This window comes from Colobus angolensis, unplaced genomic scaffold, assembly GCF_000951035.1.
Source record: "Colobus angolensis palliatus isolate OR3802 unplaced genomic scaffold, Cang.pa_1.0 Scaffold28, whole genome shotgun sequence".
Lineage (NCBI taxonomy): Eukaryota > Metazoa > Chordata > Mammalia > Primates > Cercopithecidae > Colobus > Colobus angolensis.
This window is the reverse complement of record NW_012116043.1, coordinates 2,553,984-2,572,425: the sequence shown is the minus strand read 5'-3', so window position 1 is coordinate 2,572,425 and position 18,442 is coordinate 2,553,984. Positions and strand designations below refer to the sequence as shown.

Genomic DNA, 18,442 nt, shown 5'->3' with positions numbered 1-18,442 from the left:
GGTTTGCTTTTCATGGTGTTGAGCCCACTCCAGGGCCCTGCAGCTCTAAGCTCCCCACATAGCGCAGTGATATTTGGGGGTTTCAGGCCTCCAACCTCCTACCACACTGTTCACAGGGAGAGGGGGACGCTCCAGGGAGCCTCTGCACAAACCCAGTGTCTCTCTCTCCCCTAATGACCTGCACTAGGTCACATGCCCAGTTATGACCAAATCAAGGTTCTCCACAAAGGGAGAGAAGAGTGTAGACATTGGGGAGGCGACCAACAAATGCCTGATCAGAAGAAAAGAACTCTGAGGAGCTCAGCACTTGGCCTGTCCCCGTGCCTTTGAGCTTTAGAAGAGCCGTTGTGTGATCTGATGATTGCTTTTGGGGAGGAGAATTACTCTCTTCTGAAGTGACTGGTCTCGTGCTAGACAAGCCCTGCCAGTATTCCAGACTTGGTTGAAAAAGCCACTTGCCCTCCTTGCTGACCTGTTTCCAGTGAAGATGATATGAGCTCAAAATGGAGCATATGAGCTCTGACATTCTGTTGTCCTGGCAACCTGTATGATAAACATCGGCTTAATGCTGTTTGATGGGGGAGGTGGGAATTAGGAACTGGGGGGGCGTTGAACAAAGCTGAAGATTTGGTGCCCTGGCCTCAGCTCCAGACTCTACAGGAAATGTTTGGTGCAGTGTCCAGAATGGACACCTCTGCGGTCTGCACCGGGGGAGGTTGGAAGGGAATGACCTGGTCAACCAGGAGAGGGATGGGACCAGACCCAAGGGGAGGGTTCGCTATGTCCTATTCAGATTCTCCCTTTGAAGCAAACTTCTTGAAAGAGTTGCCTGTTCTCTGTGCACCCCTTCCTCTTGTCCTGCTCACTCATCGTGCTTCTTGCCACCCTGTTGCCATGGAAGCTGTCCACCGAGGCCGCCAAGGCTATTGCCACATGCAAGGGCAACTTCTCCAGGCTTGGCTTTTTTGTGGCTCACCGGCACTGATGAGAGTGGTATCTCCCTCCTTCTCGTCTTCCCAGGGTCTCCCTGCCTTCCCAACACAGGCGCCTGCTCTCCCTTCCCTCTCTCTCCCTGGATGCCCCCGAGCCTTCTCTGCAGGCTTGCCCCCTGCCAGACCCTTCCACCAAAACCTCTCTCCACCAAAGCCTCTCTCCACCAAAGCCTCTCTCCACCAAGGCTCTCTTTCCCTCCTCTTTTTCCCACTCTGCACGTTTCTCTTTGGGCCACTTTTCCCAATGGCTTCTGTCACCACTTGTCTTCTGCTGACACCCAAATCTCCCTCTAGCTCACAGGTCTCTCCTGAGCTCCAGCATCAGCATCTAACTCATGTCTACATGGGGACCCACAAATATCAAAAACTAACTACGTACCAAGCAGAGCTCATCACCTTCTCCCAAATACCGACCTCCCTTGTCCCAGTGACAGGTCCACCCTTGTGCCCAAGACTAAGCTCAAAAGGCCTCTTCGTCTTTTCTTCCCTCTCAGCACCCTCTCCCCTCCCACTATAGCTAATCGATGTCCAAGTCCTACCACTGTGTCTTCATTTCCTTTCCATCCTGGTGGCCCTTTCTGTAGTAGAGGCTGTGGTGAGTTTGAGGATTTCAGGCCCGATCAGGAACAGTGAGCTTTACTTGGGCAGCACGTTGACAGGTTCCATGCGGGGGACGTCTCCTACAGCAGGAGACCTTCCAGAGACTGTGGCCATCACCTGGGCCACCAGCCAACCAGGAAGGGAAGAAGGAACTCCTGGGGAAAAGGAGAGCTAGAGAGGGGGCTTAAGTGTCCAGGTCACACAGCAGGACCATGGGTTGCCTCTGGGTCAGGGGGCTCCAAGGGGCAGCAGCTGTCTGGAGTCTTCTATAATCCAAGGTTTTTGAAAAAATCTGGTTGGTCGATGCTGGGTGCAGTTTCTCAGGATGTATAAAGCAGGCGGGCTCTACATAGCTAAAAGTCAGCTTATTTGGGCTACATTTAAAACAATGGGTTGTGTAAAATTTGGATTTTGGCCCTGGAGGTCTTGGAGAATGGATGGCCCTAACCCACTCTGAAGAAGTAAACGGGCCAGTCTACAAGGACCGTCTTTGGCCCGTTTGTAAAACAAAGTCACCCTCCCCTCAGGGCTGGGCCATCACATTCATTTTCCTGTCTTGGCCTTTCCTGCTTTTAGTCCATTCTCCATAATAGCAGAGTGATGTCTTCACCATGTTATATCAAATGGTGCTGTGAACCTGGGACCTCAGTCACTCAGGTGGCTTCCCATTACCCCGGGATAAAGTCCAAACACAACGCAGTGACCTCCGCCAGCCCGGAAGGATGTGCCCTTTTCTCCCTTTCCAGTCCAGCATGGTGCCCTCACCCCTGCCGAGCCACCAGACCCTCGCAGCTACAGCAGGGTTCTGTGTTCTCCTGCCCATACTGTTTCCTCTACTGGGAGCCTTCTTCCCCACCTGGGACCTGGCTATTCCAGGTGTCCTTTGGCTACTGTGTTAGTCTCCTGGGGCATCCATCATACATTTATTCTCCTTTGAAGGGAAGATGTCCAAAATCAAGGTGTTGGCAGAGCCATACTTGCTCTGAAGGCTCTAGGGGAGGGAGGATCCTTCCTGCCTCTTCCAGCTGCTGGTGGCTCCAGGCATTCCTTGGCTGTGGCCTCATCACTCCATTTTCACATGACCTTCCCTGTCTCTATTCTCTCACCTGCTTCTAAGGTCACCAGTCATTGGATTTAAAGTCTGCCTTTATCCAATATGACCTGCTTATATTACCAAGACCCTATTTCCAAGTAAGGTTCCAGGTGGATGTGTTTTGGGGGCACCATTCAATGAACTGTCTTCTCTGGCTTCATCAAGACTGCGCTGGGGCCTCTCCTCAGTACATTTGCCCTCATGACTCTCGCTTTTCTTTACTGGAATAGCTTGTTCATTCTTCAACTCCAAACTAGTCTAAAATCTGTGAGGACAGAGTTGCTTTGCTGTATGCTCCCTGCAACTTCAGTGCTGGGCACAGGACTGGCTCTTAATGGGTAACTGAGTGAACACTGTTATGGACTTAATTTTCACATTCTACCCCACCCCCAAACGTATTTGCTGAACCCCTAATCTCCAGTGTGATGGTATCAGGAGGTGGAGCCCTCGAGGGGTAACTAGATTTAGGTGAGGTTGCGAGGGTGGTCCCCATGAGTGCTTTTATAAATAGAGGAAGAAGCACCAGTGCTTCCTCCCTCATGCGAGGATACGGCAAGAACGCGTGTCCATAAGGAAGAAGGCATGCACCGGACATCAGATCTGCTGGCACCTTGATCTTGGTGTTCCAGCCTCTAGAACTGTGAGAAATGAATGTCTGTTGTTGAAACCTCCCAGCCTATGATGGATTTGTTATAGCTGTCCAATGCGAGTTAGACAAAGGAGTGTGCCTGATCCATCCCATTGAATGCAACAGAACCCCAGGAAGCAGATGGTATTCCTGTCTTGCTAAGTGGGGCTGAGTCACTCACCAGGCAACCCAGCCAGGCAAGAGGCAGGCTGACTTTCTAGCCCAAGCCTCCTCTAGAACCCCAGCTCCCTCCACCCTTGGGTCTGGGGTCCTATGAGGGACTGACTTGAGGAGGATGTTAAGGTCTGAGTGGCTTTTGGCTGGAACAAGATGGGACAATGGGCTGGTTACTTCCCTGGGACAATTCCCTAACCGATGTCTCAGAGCTGACGTGGCTCTGTCCTCAAGCCACTCATTGTCACCGACACAGGCTGTATTCATCTCTCTTGAGATTGGCCTTTTTAAAGCGTTCCCCCACCTCCAGCCCCTCGACACTCAGGTGGTCAATGAAAGGGAACAACAGGAACAGCTTTCAAGCCAGGGACTAGAGAGATTTTCCCCGTGGAGTGAATACCTCTGAACACAAAGGGAAGAAAAGCCCTTTCATAAAACTACCTGATCGTCACTGGAAGGAATGCGACAGATACAGGCAAAAATCAGTTCTCCACTTTGTGATTTCTCAGGGTGAGGGAAGTGGACAAAGGGAAGGGGAGAGACGGTTTCAATGCAGTGGCCCTGCTGGCAGCCTGTGGCCATTGTTCGGCGGCTGTCCCTGTGGTCCGATGATCTGTGTCACGCTGGACTGATGGAAAACCCAGGTGTTTCTCCGGGTCATGGGATGCGTGTGGTGTGGGTGCGTCCCCGCTTCCACATGGAATTTCATGTTCTTCCGGAGCACAGAGAACCCACACGGTGCTGACTGCCGCCTGTTGTCTCCTCTGTCTAGGCTGGTGGTTTAGGAACAGTGACTCCCTTTCTCCCCTTAGCCTACTCTGGTTTGGGTTTCTGTGATTTGCAAAGAATCTGGTCCTAGAGTAGTCGCGCTTTAAGGGGTTTCTGTTGGAAAGCAGCAGTGGGCCTTGGTGAAAGTCCCCAGATTGCCCTAAACCACCCCAAATCGGGGTTTCATCTCTGGAAGAGGGGAAGGATGCACCACCGGCTCCTCGTGCAGCGCTGGCGGCGGTGGCCACTGGGTGGCGGTGTTGCCTGCGAGGCCCGGGGTCCGCGGAGGAAGGCGCAGGACTGGGAGCGGGGCGGGAACAGCGCCAGGGAGAGGCTGGCCCGGGTGGGCTCAGTCGGGGCTCCCGGGTCGGCCCCCTCCGCGGTGCTGTCCCAGGAATCCGCTCGGTCCTCCGCTGACTCTGAGCGACACAGGATAAGCTCTGAATTGCATTCCAGGAAAAGGGGACCGAGGCTTTGTGTTTTTCCTCCGCACCAAGATTCCCAAGGCTGCTGTTAAGGGCTTTTACCCAGGGTGGGGCCCACGGCGTAGCACTGGGTCTGTGTGAAGGGGAAGTGCTGTTTCTTTCCCGAGTTCTCCGTGGCTTTTAGAGGTCGCGCTGTCGGTTAAAAGCAGCACCTGAGGCCTTCTTTACTCCGGGTGAAATCTGGAACCAGCTCACATGTGGCTCACCAGGAAGGAGCTGAGTCTCTCCCCAAGCAGAGGAAGAGGAGCAGGAACCACACAGATGCCAGGACCCGGCAGAGCAGGGGGTAAAGCCCAGACTCTGGGGCCCACTCTTGGCTGCACCCCTTACTGGCTGTGTGACCGTAGGCAAGTTTCTCAACATCTCTGTGCCTTCATTTTTGAATCTATAAAATGGCTATAATATTATAACTTGTTTGATACATTTAGAAATTTGGTCTTGCTCTGTCGCCCAGGCTGGAGTGTAGTGATGTGATCTCGGCTCACTGCAGCCTCGATCTCCTGGGCTCAAACGATCCTCCCACCTCAGCCTCCCAAGTAGCTAGAACTACAGACACTTGCTGTCATGCCTGGTTATTTTTTAACATTTTCTTTGTAGAGATGAGATCTCACTTGTTGCCCAGGCTTCTCTTTAACTCCTGACCTCAAGCCATCCCAAAGTGCTGGGATTATAGATGTGCGCCACTGAGCCCTGCCCAAATCCATTTAGATAATAATTATATAATAGTATTAATAATATAACCATATGAAAAGAATACTCTAGCTCATAGGATTGTGTAAAGAATAAAAGTCTAAAGAGCTAATACATGTTAATACTTTTAAAACATGTTAATACATGTATCAGAACATGTTACTTAGCATGTTTACACATGTTAATGCAGTTAGAACAGTGATTGGCACTCAGTAGGTATGTGACAAATTCCTAGCAATGGCTATTATTGTTATTATTATTTTTATGCATTGGATGCTACTGATAAGCTTGTGATAATTGCCAGCCAATTATTCATCTCTTTTTCCTCTGAGATCTGGCAACTCTTATATCAGGCAAGTGAACAATACATATTTTACTTTTATTGTTCATCAATTTATTTTTTCCCACAGACTTTTGTCTTCTTTTCTCAATTAAGCACAACTCTTCAGAAGCAGGCTGTGCCCTCCACCCACTGTATTTCTTCATAGCTCTTCACTTCCTGCGTCACAGGGACCCTTATGTGATCTGAGAAATTTAATTCAGAGAGTAGGCTTTTTTTTTTTTTTTTTTTTTAAGACAGTAGAATGCTTTGGTAGGTGAAAAGGGGTTTCCAATCACTTAGAGATTTAACAGGATTGTAAAAGGGATGTTGAAGGCGTCTGAAGTCATGCTGTTTAAACACTTAACCCTTAAAAACTCGTCTTACAGATTCACTAAAGCAGGTTCTCTTTGGAACAGCCACTAAGACTGACAATATTAGTTTTTCCATTCTCTAGTTACTTTGTGTGTTGGAAAATAATGAACTGCCTTAAAAAAAACAAACAACAAAAAAGAAAGAGAACAAAAGATATTCTGCGAGCGATTTCGGATTGTCCAAACTAGCCAGGAAAAATGATGTTTTATTGTTTATAATGTGCATTCATTTCCTGTGGCTGTTGTAATAAGTTACCACAAACTTGGTGGCTTAAAGCAACAGTCACTGATTCTCACACATTCTGGAGGCGAATCAAGGTGTTGCTCTGTTGTTTCCTCTGAAGACTGTGGGAGGCGCTGTCCCAGGCTGCTCTTTCAGCTTTTGGTGTTGCCAGTGATCTTTGGCGTTCCTTGGCTTGTAGACACATTCCCCCAATCTCTTCTGTCTTCATGTGGCCTTCTCCTATGTCTCTGTGTGTCTCAAGTCTCCCTGTCCTTTCTCTTGTAAGGACTCCTGTCATTGGTTTTAGGGTGGGTGTCATTGGGCTTATGTCATCCGATGATCTCATCTTGAAATCCTTAATTGCCTTGGCAAAGGCTCTGTTTCCAAGTAAGGTGACATTTACAGGTAACCATGGGTTAGAACCTGGAAATATCTTTTTGGGGGGATATTACTCAACCCACTACATAAGGCAAATAGGATTAATTACATTCATGAAGAATAAATGTCTTAAGTCTGAAGCTGTTGCACCTGGAATTGTGTCTCCCTCTCCCAGCTCTGCCCTCTTCAGTATTGGGCTCATTTTCAGAAAGTGGACTGGAGGGTAGGCAGGGGATATATGGGAGTGTGAGAGCTGGAGTGGGGTGACAGGGAATGGTGGGGACGATGGTGAGCTTTAGGATGCAGGTGCTAGCTAAAGAGAGCAGCAGTGACTCTGCTGATCTAGCTGATTACGCTGGGTAGGAATGCATGCGCAGCCTAGTCAAAGCTTACTGTATTTTTAAAGAGAAGTCAGAAATCTGGATATTTGTGCGACTAATTCAGTTTTTAGAAAATCACTGAGTAGGTAAATAAAAATATGTCCATGACCCCAGATACTGTCCCTGGAGCCTGCTTTTTTAACCTCTGGCCTAAGTGTTGGGAGAAAGTTGGGAATTGTGGCATGGTTATATTTCTGCTGGGTTAACTGACGTGTCCTCAGGGCTGGCTACATAATTTGCAGTGCTCAGGGAAAAATGAAAATTCAGCCCCTTGTTCCAAAATGAGGGAAAAAATGCCATGAAAAGTATGAAAATATAAAGCCCCTTTCCTTCCTTCTGGGGCCCCTCTTTCAACTTGTCATGGTGTTTTTACTTGCTGTTTAAGTCCATTCTGAAAAAGAAAAATTCAAATCTTAAATCATTAGTATGGATTTTACCATTTATCTTTTTATTATGCTATATCAGTTTTAAATGCAAATATAAGAGCAATTAACACATATACAGAATCGTCAGTTACACAATCCATATTTCATAGCTCGTGCGTGCATGAGTATATCCTTGCTACCAGGACAGTGGAAACGCTGCACAGAACTACCTCAGCACTTTCTCATCTCACCTCTTGATACTCCTTCTACCAGACCTCTCCCTTCGCCTCCTGATGGGTGAGGAAGGACTGAAAAGAGAGGAGCTAGGGGTTGTCTGATCTTTGCTGCTCCTTCTGTGTCATCCTCTTCAGCGTTTAAGTGGCTGACGAATACAGGAAGTAACAGGAGTAACAAAGGACCTGACAGGGTTCCTTGGTTTGTTGTGTTTTGTAGAACGTCTTTGCCTTTTTTCTGCCTTTGAAGCAAGTTCTGGTTTGAATGGGCAGCCTGGTTTCTCGGAGCTGTCAGTGCCCCTGTTTAGTTGTCATGGATGCAACACGCTTACCTATGCTCGCTTTGAGTCTTGCTGAGCTCCACGCATAATGGATCCACTGGGACCAGATGCTTATGGGGCACTGTGAATGCTATATGTAAATAGTGCAGCAAGGAGCAAACAGCAGACAAGCATATTGCACATTTCTCCTCTGCTTTTGTGCCACGCGCGACTGTCTCATTAGACTTCACTTACAAAGCACAAGTTCAAAGATGCAACTCTTAGGAATTTCAGAGGTGAAGAGCATGGCAGCACAGCATTAAGCAGAGCATGGTTCCTTCTGAGCGTGCGGCCCTGGAATGCACAGTTTGTGTGACTTGAAGCCGGCCCTGAGTCTACTTCTGTTTTGTCCCTGCCGGCTGAGATCACTTCTGAAGACTTGGGATCCTTAAATAAACAGATTAGTCCTTCAGCGAATGTTGGTTTATTTTAGGCCCTGGGTTCAGAATCTCCAACTTGTGTTTTGAACACAGTATGTCAAATTGCAAAGGTAACACGTTTCTGCAGGGTAATTGCTCAAATGTCTGGTTTCTGACCTCAGGCATAGTCCTGACTTTTTCAACACCTACAGTGTTGAGAGTAGTGTTGGCAGGAAGAAATCAGTACTGACTTGGTGTAAATTGTTTTATTTGAAAAATAGAGATTTTTGTGTTGTTTCCTACCTAGAATTCCCTTGTTCTTTTTGTTGAAATGACCCCATGATGATTCTTTGGGGAACCCCCACCTCTCCTATTTCAGCTAAAGCTGATTCTCCTTCCGGGCTCCTGGGGAGGGGCACATGACCCTGGCTGAACCAATGAGAACAGGCATCCCCCTGGCCACAGTGATTTGTTCAGGGATGGGCAAATGCCCCACCATATGTCTCATCAGTGCAATGAGTTGTACTGAGGGTTTGCCCCTGTAATTCTGAAAAATAGACTTCCACTAGTTCTCATTGGATTTTAGAAGGAGAATGTGAAGCTTGAAAATGCTGATCTCACTGTGACATGGAGAATAAAGTCAGCTTCGTAGAAGACAGAGCAGGATGATGGGTGAAAATGCATCTTTAAAAATTACTTTAAAATTTACTTTTGGCCAGGTACGGTGGCTCACGCCTGTAATCCCAGCACTTTGGGAGGCTGAGGTGAGCAGATCACTTGAGATCAGAAGTTCAAGACCAGCATGGCTAACATGGCGAAACCCCGTCTCTACTAAAAATACAAACATTAGCCAGGTGTGGTGGCAGATGCCTGCAATCCCAGCTACTTGGGAGGCTGAGGAAGGAGAATTGCTTGAATCTGGGAGGGGGAGGTTGCAGTGAGCCGAGATCGCGCCACTGTACTCCAGCCTGGGCGACAGAGCAAGACTCCCCCTCAAAGGAAAAAAATTATTTTCAGTGCATTTCACTCCTTTTGGTATAGAGTGCTGTAAGTTTCTGGCAAATGCCTAGAGTTGTGTAAGCATCAGCACAGTCAGGACATAGAAGAGCTCCATCAACCCCTCTTCCAATTCCCTTGATTAAAATTTTTATAGTCAAACTCTTTCCAGTCCCTTCTGTCTGGCAGTCACCGATGTGTTCTTCATCCCTCTGGTTTGATTTGGTGTTACGTAAGTGCACTTGGACAGCATGTGGCTTTCTGAGGCGGCTTTCTTTCGCTCAGCATGATGTATTTGGGACTTATCCATGATGCTGTGTGTCCATCATTTGCTCCTCTTTACTGCTGAGTAGTGTTCCACCCAACACAGGTACCAAGGCTTCTTTATCCATTCCCTCAAAGGACATCTGTGAAGATGCACAGCGGTGACATTGCTTCACTGCTGAATCCAGCCAGACCTGAAGCCAGCCTATCTCAGCTATGACTGACCTTCAATTCCAATTTTGTTTAGATTTGCATGGTTTGCATTCTTTCATTTCATTCTGGGAAATGAAAGAATCATTTGTGATTTCAGTAATGAACAGGTGAAAGAAAAGCAAGCCTGAATTAGTGAGAAGTCCACAGAGGCACCACCTGTGACATTCCTATATGTGCAGTTGCACAATAACAAGTCACACCACTGGGTTACCTCATGTGTCCCTGATGCACCTGGCAGCAGGTGACACCCTGTTTGACACAGAGGGAAATTGAATCTCAGGAGGATGAAGTGACTTGCCTTGGTACATAAACTGAACTGATGGCAGACCCGGGGCTCCAGCCCAGGTGTCTCTGTGCCTCTTGTAAGCCTCAGCTGCTTCCCAATCAGACAGTGGCAGAACCATCAGGATTACTCAGTGAATTTTCTTCTCTTATTTAAACAATCTCCAAGGTGTCCAATTTAGAATAAATATAAATGGAAATTAGAACAAGGTCATCAAAATTTCCTACTGTTTAACAGCTGATGGTGCCTATAGGAGGTCAAAATTAGTGTCACTAAGCAATCTATGTAATCCATTTAATAACGCTCCCCCTGCATCTGGCACGGCATGGAAATCTCTCATGTTGGCTGAACAGCTCTTCACTTTTGTTTCTCTGAGTGTCTTTATCTCCTCCTTGCTCACAAAAACACAGTTTACGTTAAAGAAGTGCTATGCAATTTGTTTTCACTTTTTAGTAGGGACGGGGCCACTGCTGTCCAAATTGTAAGCCTATACCACGTTGGTTTAGTTGGTTATCACTAGCTGCTATAATAAATAAACTCCTAGGAGTGGCTTAACACAATAAAAGATTGCTTCTTGCTCACATCTGTTGTGGGTGTTCACATTTGGCAGGCAGCTTTCCTTGCGTGGAGATTCCAGGGCCTGGGCTCCTTCCAGCTCATGGCTTTGTCATGCCCCAGGGCTTCAGTGTTTCCTGCTTTTCACTGGTGGAAGGTAAAAGCTACCTATTTTGGCTTTAATGTGATATGTGACTCTCCTGCTCCTATTTCAAGAACAAGTCTCGTGGCCATATGTAGATACAAGAGATACTGGGAAAGTCCCTGCCTGAGCAGCCATATGCAATACGGTCGACGAGGAAGTTTTTGATTTTCCCCCCTTGACAGGTGGCCATCTCACCCACAGGCCCAATAATGTCTTATTGTCTAGAATAAGGGCGTTCTCCACTTATCCCTATACTCAGATTTCCAGTATTCTGTTCTATGCTATCTTCCCCTGTTTGGCTAGGTTTGGGCTCATACACATAAAGGCTTCTTATCCTCAAAGTCATACATGCAGATGGTGAAATTAAAATGGTACAGAATAACTTTGAAAGAAAGGCCATAGTCTTCCATTCCTCTATATCCTTGATTTCCTTCCCCAGAGTCTGCCACTTCTAGCCATTTCTGGTTTTAGTTCTTCTGGTGATTACTTCTATAATTATTCATCTACCTTGACTTCTTGAGTTAATAAATGTAGACAGCAGTGCTCTCTCTATAAAAGATGGGGATTTAGCTAATTTACATACCTTTTTCACATTTTAATTGTTTTTACTTATTTGCATTAAAAGTATCAACTTTATTCCATTTATTCATTTATTCTTTCCACACACATTAATTTCCTACTTACTTTGGGCCAGGCACTCTGCCATGTACTTCTCTTTTCTTATCATTTAGGATTGTGTTTGGCTGCAAGTAACAGAAACCCTGGCCACAGTGGCTTAGGCGAGTAGGATTTGATCTTATTTTGTCTTTGATCCCATGCTGTGACCAGCTGTCTGTCTTCTCGCATCGTGTCCTCAGCGTGTAACTTTGCTCCTCCTGGTTGCACAGCGGCTGCCCTATCTCCATCCCTCTCAGGACGCAGCACCAACACCCACACTTGGACGCCTGATGTTTCTCTGAAGGGTTAACTCAGCGTCCTTAGAGAGGAGTTGCCTTTTTGAAGAGCTACTGGGGAAAAGTATGAAGCATTCTGCTTTTTACTGGGGATGGGGGCTTTGGAAGGAGGTCTGCCTGGAGGGGGTGTCCCATCTACAGAATCTAGTTACTCTCCTTTTTCCAGCTCCAGTTTCACAGGTGTCCTCACTGTATGTGCCAGCAGGTAGCCAGGAGCCCCTCTGGGCTCCAGTGGGCAGAGTAGCCTCTTGATCCTTGGCAGCACATGCAGAATGTTCTAGTCTAAGGTTTCCTCTGCTGTCCTGCCCGTCAACACACTTTTATCCACTTATTCTCTTTCTTAAATTTGTTGAAGTATTTTATTTGCAGATATCCTTCCTCCATTTCTCTTGATAACAGGTTTTTTCCTTTTTGTGCTTTTATGCTTTTATTTCATTTGGGTTTCTGTGGAGATGGAGGGAATGAGTGTGCTCAGTCTGCTACTTAAAATTAAATTCCATATCTTTCTTTTTGAAGGAAGAATGTCAATATTTCTCTTAGATTGAATAAGCAGCACATGTTCATTCTAGAAAACTTGAAAATACATAGAAAAATATGGGAGGAAGTTGAAAGGCATCCACACTGTCATTGTGCAGATCCTCACCTCCAGCTGACAGTCCATTTGAGTTTTGGCATGGGCAACTTGACCATGTGATCCTAAAGTTAACTTGGAAGATGGAAAGCAGGGAAGTCTAGCTAATAGGATTTTGATAAAGAACAGTAATCCCTCTGTATGAGTTTGCTAGGGCTGCCATAACAAAGTACCACATATTGGGCCACTTAAATAGCAGAAATTTATTTTCTTACAATTCTGGAGGCTGGAAGTCCAAGACCAAGGTGCCAGCAGGTTTGGTTTCTTCTGAGGCCTCTCTTGGCTTGTAGATGGCTGCCCGCCTCCTCTGCCACCACATGGTCTTCCCTGTGTGTGTCTGTGTTGTAATTTCTTCTTCTTATGAGGATGCCAGCCCTATTGAATTGGGGGCTCTTGGCCCCATGTTGGCAAATAGAGCAAGGACAGGCAAGAAAAGGGCTGCAAGCAAGACGAGTAACTAAATTCTGAAGATGAGACACCCACTCCAGGCAGACCTCCTTCCAATGCCCCCATCCTCAGGAAAAGGCAGAATGCTTGGTACTTCTCCCCAGTAGCTCTTCAAAAAGGCAACTGCTCTCTAAGGACAGTTAACCCTCCAGAGAAATGTCAGGCATCCAAGGGTGGGTGTTGGTGCTGTGTCCTGAGAGGGATGGAGATAGGGCAGCCACTGTGCAACCAGGAGGAGCACAGTTACACGCTGAGGACACAATGCGAGAAGACAGAGGAGCTAGCTACAGCATGGGATCAAAATGTTTGTCCCCCCCCAGTGGCCTTATTTTAGCTGTATTGCCTCTTGAAAGACCCTGTCCCAAAATACAGTCACATCCTGAGGTGCCAGGGGTTAGCACTTGAACATATGAATTTGGGAGGAGGTACAATTCAGTCCATAACACTCCTACATAATAAACTGTATTGTAAATCCACATTAATTTCAGTACAATGTATTGGTATAAGTGTAGTCACACAGCGAAGAAGTTAAATAAATAGATCACAAGTAGACTTGAGCATGTATCAGGTCTTAACAAATAATCAGCAAGCATTAGAAATCATTGGCAGAGAGACACATTATATAAACGCAGTTTGGAGAAAGTGGCTAGCTATTTGGGAAAGCAATTTCTAAGATCAAGGCTGAGGCACATACCAGAAATGAATGAAAAGAGTAGGTGTAAGTGGGTGTTAGTGAATTGGAGAATAGTGAAAAATGTGTGTGCACCCTGACACAAAGCATTCAAATTCAATTAAAATAAACCCAAACTGCGAAGTCAAATAAAATCTTTCTACTGGCTGAATTCAGTGCATGCTAATTTTCAACTTTATCAGATTCTCACTTCACATTATACACCAGTAGAGATTTCAGGTAGCTTAGAGAATTAAGTGTAAAAATGTAGAGATGCACCCATCTATGCATACCCATGCACGGAAACCAAGCAAAAGTGTAGGTAGTGTCTATTTGATCCTGGGATATGGAGGAGGACTTTCTCAGCATAACGCAGTGGTGGAAATTAGGAAATAAAAGGTTGGTATTCTTTGTTATGTTTCAAATTGTGCACATTTGCCTTCAACTGTTGCTCTAAAATATTTGTAGCCCCAGAACATAATCCCAAGTGCTCTGCCACTTGACTCTTTCTAAAAGCCTTCCCTAGTTTGGGAAGAAAGCACATTCAGGAGGAGAGTGTACAACGTCGGGTTTTCTAGAATCACATTCTGGATTTTCTTTTTCTATTAAGCTAGACTATCCAAAAGCTGTCAGTGGTCTTGGCACACACCGCTGGGCCCTCTGGAAAACTGCTTTTGCTTCATTGTCCATAGTTGTTATAGGCCTATCTTACATGGAGCCCACCACAGGAAGCATTCTCATAAGCTCACAGTGTAATGTGGGAATGATGTGGTACCCTGCAGGGGCCAGTTGGGAGCACTCACCAGAGGAACTTCTCTTAGAGCCAGGAAAATCTTTGCTTCTTGCTTTTATTTTATGGACAGTGTCCAAATAGTGACCTAATCTTGTGCTTTGAGAGCTGTGGGCAATTCACAGCCACATTTGCAGTTTCCTTTAGTCACTGATTACACTCTTACAATGTAGATTTTGCTTGCTTGAACTTTCCTCTGGCAGCAGAACATAGTGGCTAATAGTGAGAACTCTGCCTGGAGCTGAACTGCCTGGGTCAAATTCCACTTCCACCACTTACTAGCTGTATGATCTTAGGCAAGTCATGTAAATGCCCTGTGCCTCAGTTTTCTCATCTATGAGTGGGGGTAAAAACTAAATCCTCATAGTCAAAAGATTATCAAAACTAAAATAGTTAATACCTATAAAATGCTTAGAATAATGTTTGATCTATTACAAGGATTAAGTAAATGATGACTTGATGATAATGATTTTAATACCTGCAAAATGCTTAGTACATATTAATGATGATGATGATGATTCTATTCTTATTTTCCCTTTGCCCTTATTTTAAAATATTTTTATCATTTTGTTGTTGTAATTTATAAAGTTACCTCTAACCTTCTATGGACTTGGCTGGCACATGATCCAAGACTTCCCCTCCAGGGTGGCTCTCCTTGCCCTGACTATTCATTTTTATGACTATATACAAAGTACCTATTGTGTACTCAGCAGTGTCCATGAGCTTTTTTCTACTGCTATTTGTTTGAATCATTTAGTGAACATAGAAAAATACTGGGCCCCACTTGAGACCATCTAAAGACATTCTGAGGGGGCAGGGCCTAAGTATAATATATGTATTCACCATGCAGCCAGGGTTGAGAATCCTTGTCTCAGAGAACACAGAGTAGTTGATGATGTAGCATTTTGTGTAAAAGGAGCTTACTTTTGTGGGGAGATAAATTAGGGGTCCACTTCCCTGGAATCCCATGATCCTGAATTTTCAGCTATCTCCCTTTACCTTCACTCAGAGGTGTCCAAACTCAGTTCCTTCTTTTCCTCCCTCAGCCTGTGTTCTCTGTTTTGTTGGTAGTTCTGCAAACTATAATATCTAGGTGTTTTTCATGATACCTGCAGCCATTCTGTAGACTCTGATAGAGACAAGCCACTCTGGATTCTGGCTTTTTATCTAAGATTCCCACTTTTTAGGTTTTTACCTTATACACCTCTCTAGGATCTTCATGTATCCTTCTGGACCAAGAAGGAATTATGGATCATCCTGAAATTCTGGGAATAAGAATTCTCCCTTCCTTAAACTTCTTTAATGTGAGGCTGTACAGGGATGGTTAGCAGTGCACGTCATAGAGCCAGTTTTCCAGGATTCCTGTTCTGCCACCATCATTTACGGTGTAATTTAATTCCCCTCATCCCGTGCCTCAGTTTCCTCCTCTGTTAATGGGATGTGCCAGTTATTACATTATAGGCTCTTAAGTTTTAAACTTGCTCTTCTGTTCTCCAGTGTGTAATTCTGGGGGTGGTTCTCTGCACACCCACCCTTGTTCAGCTGTTCCTTCGTAGGTCCTGCTAATAAGGGAAGATAGAGGTGACTGCAAGGCTGGGGCTGGGAGCGGGCACCTACCTGTTTCTTCCTTTTGTTCTGTGTCTGATTCCTGTGTCTATGTCATGTCTCTCCCTGTCTACTTCCTGTCTCTCCCTGTCTGCTTCCTGTTTGCTCCTGCTGGCTTCCTACTTGCCTTTCATCTGCTTCCTCTCTGCTTCATATCTGCTTCCTGTTCCTGTGAGCCCCAGGTTGGCCAAGCAGGGCTGCCCAGCTTGAGGGTTGGGAAGAATCTTGGGACAAAAGGCAAGCATCAGTTCTGCCTGATGCCTCCTGCCTGATGACTAGCTGGCACTGGTGGCCTCATGCTTGCCTGTCTGTAGTGTCTCTTCTTCTTTCTCAGGCCAAGATGTGTTTTACGTAGTTGGGAAAAGTGGAGATTCACCTGACTTCTTGCATCTTGCTTTTATACTGGTGGCTTTGGAATTCAGTAGTCAAGTATTTGCCACCTTTCATTTTTGGTTCTATAGTGAATGAATCGTGTTTCAAATGCTGAGGTGTGGAAGGGTCTGTTCTCCAGGGTACAATACAGGGATACAGCTGGGAGTAGAAGCAAACTGGGAATTTATAGTATCACCCCACCACAGCTGTTATTAATGAATGACCACCTTAATCCAAGAGCATTTGGCCCAAATTGTTGCATAGGCTGTTCCTCCTGAGGCTCTGGGATATGTAAGGTGGTTTATAGGTAGTAATGTTTTTCCATCTTTATTACTGTCTGAAAGGTGGGGATCACTGGCTGTTTTGCTAGCAGCTGGGTTGAGATGCTCTGGGTCAGCTGTACCTATTTTCTTGCTCTACCTGAGAATCCAGGCTGGTAACAGGTATCTGGGATGGGAGATACAATCACCTGTGACCATGGAGCAATGAAAACCTCACTGGGTGTACAGGGATTGTGTCCATGAACCTGGCCTTGTGAGCATTAAGCTTCAGCTCCTTCAGGTGACCTCCAAATGGGTAACTCCTTGGCCTCATTGTAGAACTGCCAGGCCAGGTAGGCCCTCAGGTAATACGAGAAAGTGGAATGCCTTTGGAATTGGACAGAGCCGGTTTGAATTCTAACCATGTTCAAATTGCTTCTCTGTGCCTCAGTTTCATAATTTTTTAAAAAGGGTCTAACACAACTTATTTTACAACTGCTGTGATAATCAACTGGCATGACTGGCAAATATGCCTAGGTGTGTTGGCCTGTAAATGGTGTGTATCTCCCTTTAAGCGATATTTTCTCCTTCTACTGAGAATTGCAGCTCTTTGGTTGGCAAACATAGCTGCCAGCTTAGTGACCAGCTGACTGTGGTGTGATATTTTAGGACGGAATGAATGGAGTGATAGTGTGATGGGCAAATGCTGTGTTAATAAAAACAGTATCTATTAACAACCCTGGGAAGAAGCCAGAGAGAAACTCAGAAGGAACACAGAGAGATTGATTCTCTCAAGCGTTAAACCAAGGCAGTCTTAATTGATGGACATTCATTCAGCAAATATCTGTTTAATTTCTCCTGCTAGGTACTGGAGATTGTGCAGTAAACTGGACATCAAAGCGCCCTCTCTCATGGTATCTGAATTTTAGTAGAAAGAATGGATAGTAAACAAGCGAACAAGGAAAAATACAAAGTCTAATTTCAGATGATGATAGTTGCTTTAAGGGACTATAACAGGACGGAATGATGAGTGACTGGATAGTCATGCTTTAGTCAGGAAAGCAGAAATCACTCTAGTTATTTCTACAGAGGGAATTTAATAAAGGGAATTAGTTACTCAGGTCCTGGAAAATCTGAGAAACCAAATTGGGGATGATAAAGTACCATCTGGGGCTGGTAAATTTACTTAGAAATTAAGAACAGCGGGAGCAGGAAGCTGTTGTCATCTTTTGGGCTAGAGGGAAAAGGGGACGAGGTTAGGTTATGAGAATCCAGAAGCTGCTGGGTTAGGCATTAGAACCTGCTACAGAGAGCTGGGACCATGGTGGGGGTTTTATAGGGGGTTAGAACCAGAGAGGAGATGCAGTTTCTGCCAGTGAGTGCTGCAGGGAAGAGACACAGTGTGAAATACCCTGGATTCTCCCCTCTTCCTACCTTCCAGTCTTCTACCAGAGCTTCCGATTGGCTGAACACATGCAGAAGCAGAGAGCAAGGGAGCTTGGGAAATGTAGTTCCCTGCATTGTTATAATATAATGTTATAATACAATGCAGGGAACTACATTGGCGTGAGTGGGATGGCTGAAGTTGCTGGTCAGCTCAGAGAAGGTCTCTCTGGGCTAAGAAATCCAGGCCAGAAGGAGTCTTCTCTGCTCACATGTGGGTGATGAGCTTCCCCAACAAGTGCAAGTAAGGGCAAGGAGAATGATGTGAAAACAGCACCAAGTGGAGCTGTGGAAACAGATGGGAGAACTCTGGGTGGAAGAGAGCATGGAAGATTTTCTAGTCCATTCCGCCGCTGCCAGAGATGATATTTACTGCACCAACCTGAACTAATATTAATACTGACCAAGGCCTCCTCCTAGCTCCTGGCCTTCAC

General features: G+C 45.8%; 1 protein-coding gene across 1 annotated transcript in view; it reads left to right on the top strand.

Moving 5' to 3' along the window:
* Window positions 1-661: 661 nt before the first annotated feature.
* TMEM132B (transmembrane protein 132B) overlaps window positions 662-18,442 on the top strand; it is a 321,710-nt gene continuing 303,929 nt past the window's right edge. Inside the window, exon 1 of the mRNA XM_011948388.1 lies at window positions 662-715. Coding sequence (XP_011803778.1) covers window positions 664-715 — 52 coding nt within the window. The 5' untranslated portion in view covers window positions 662-663. The remainder of the gene's footprint in view (window positions 716-18,442) is intronic.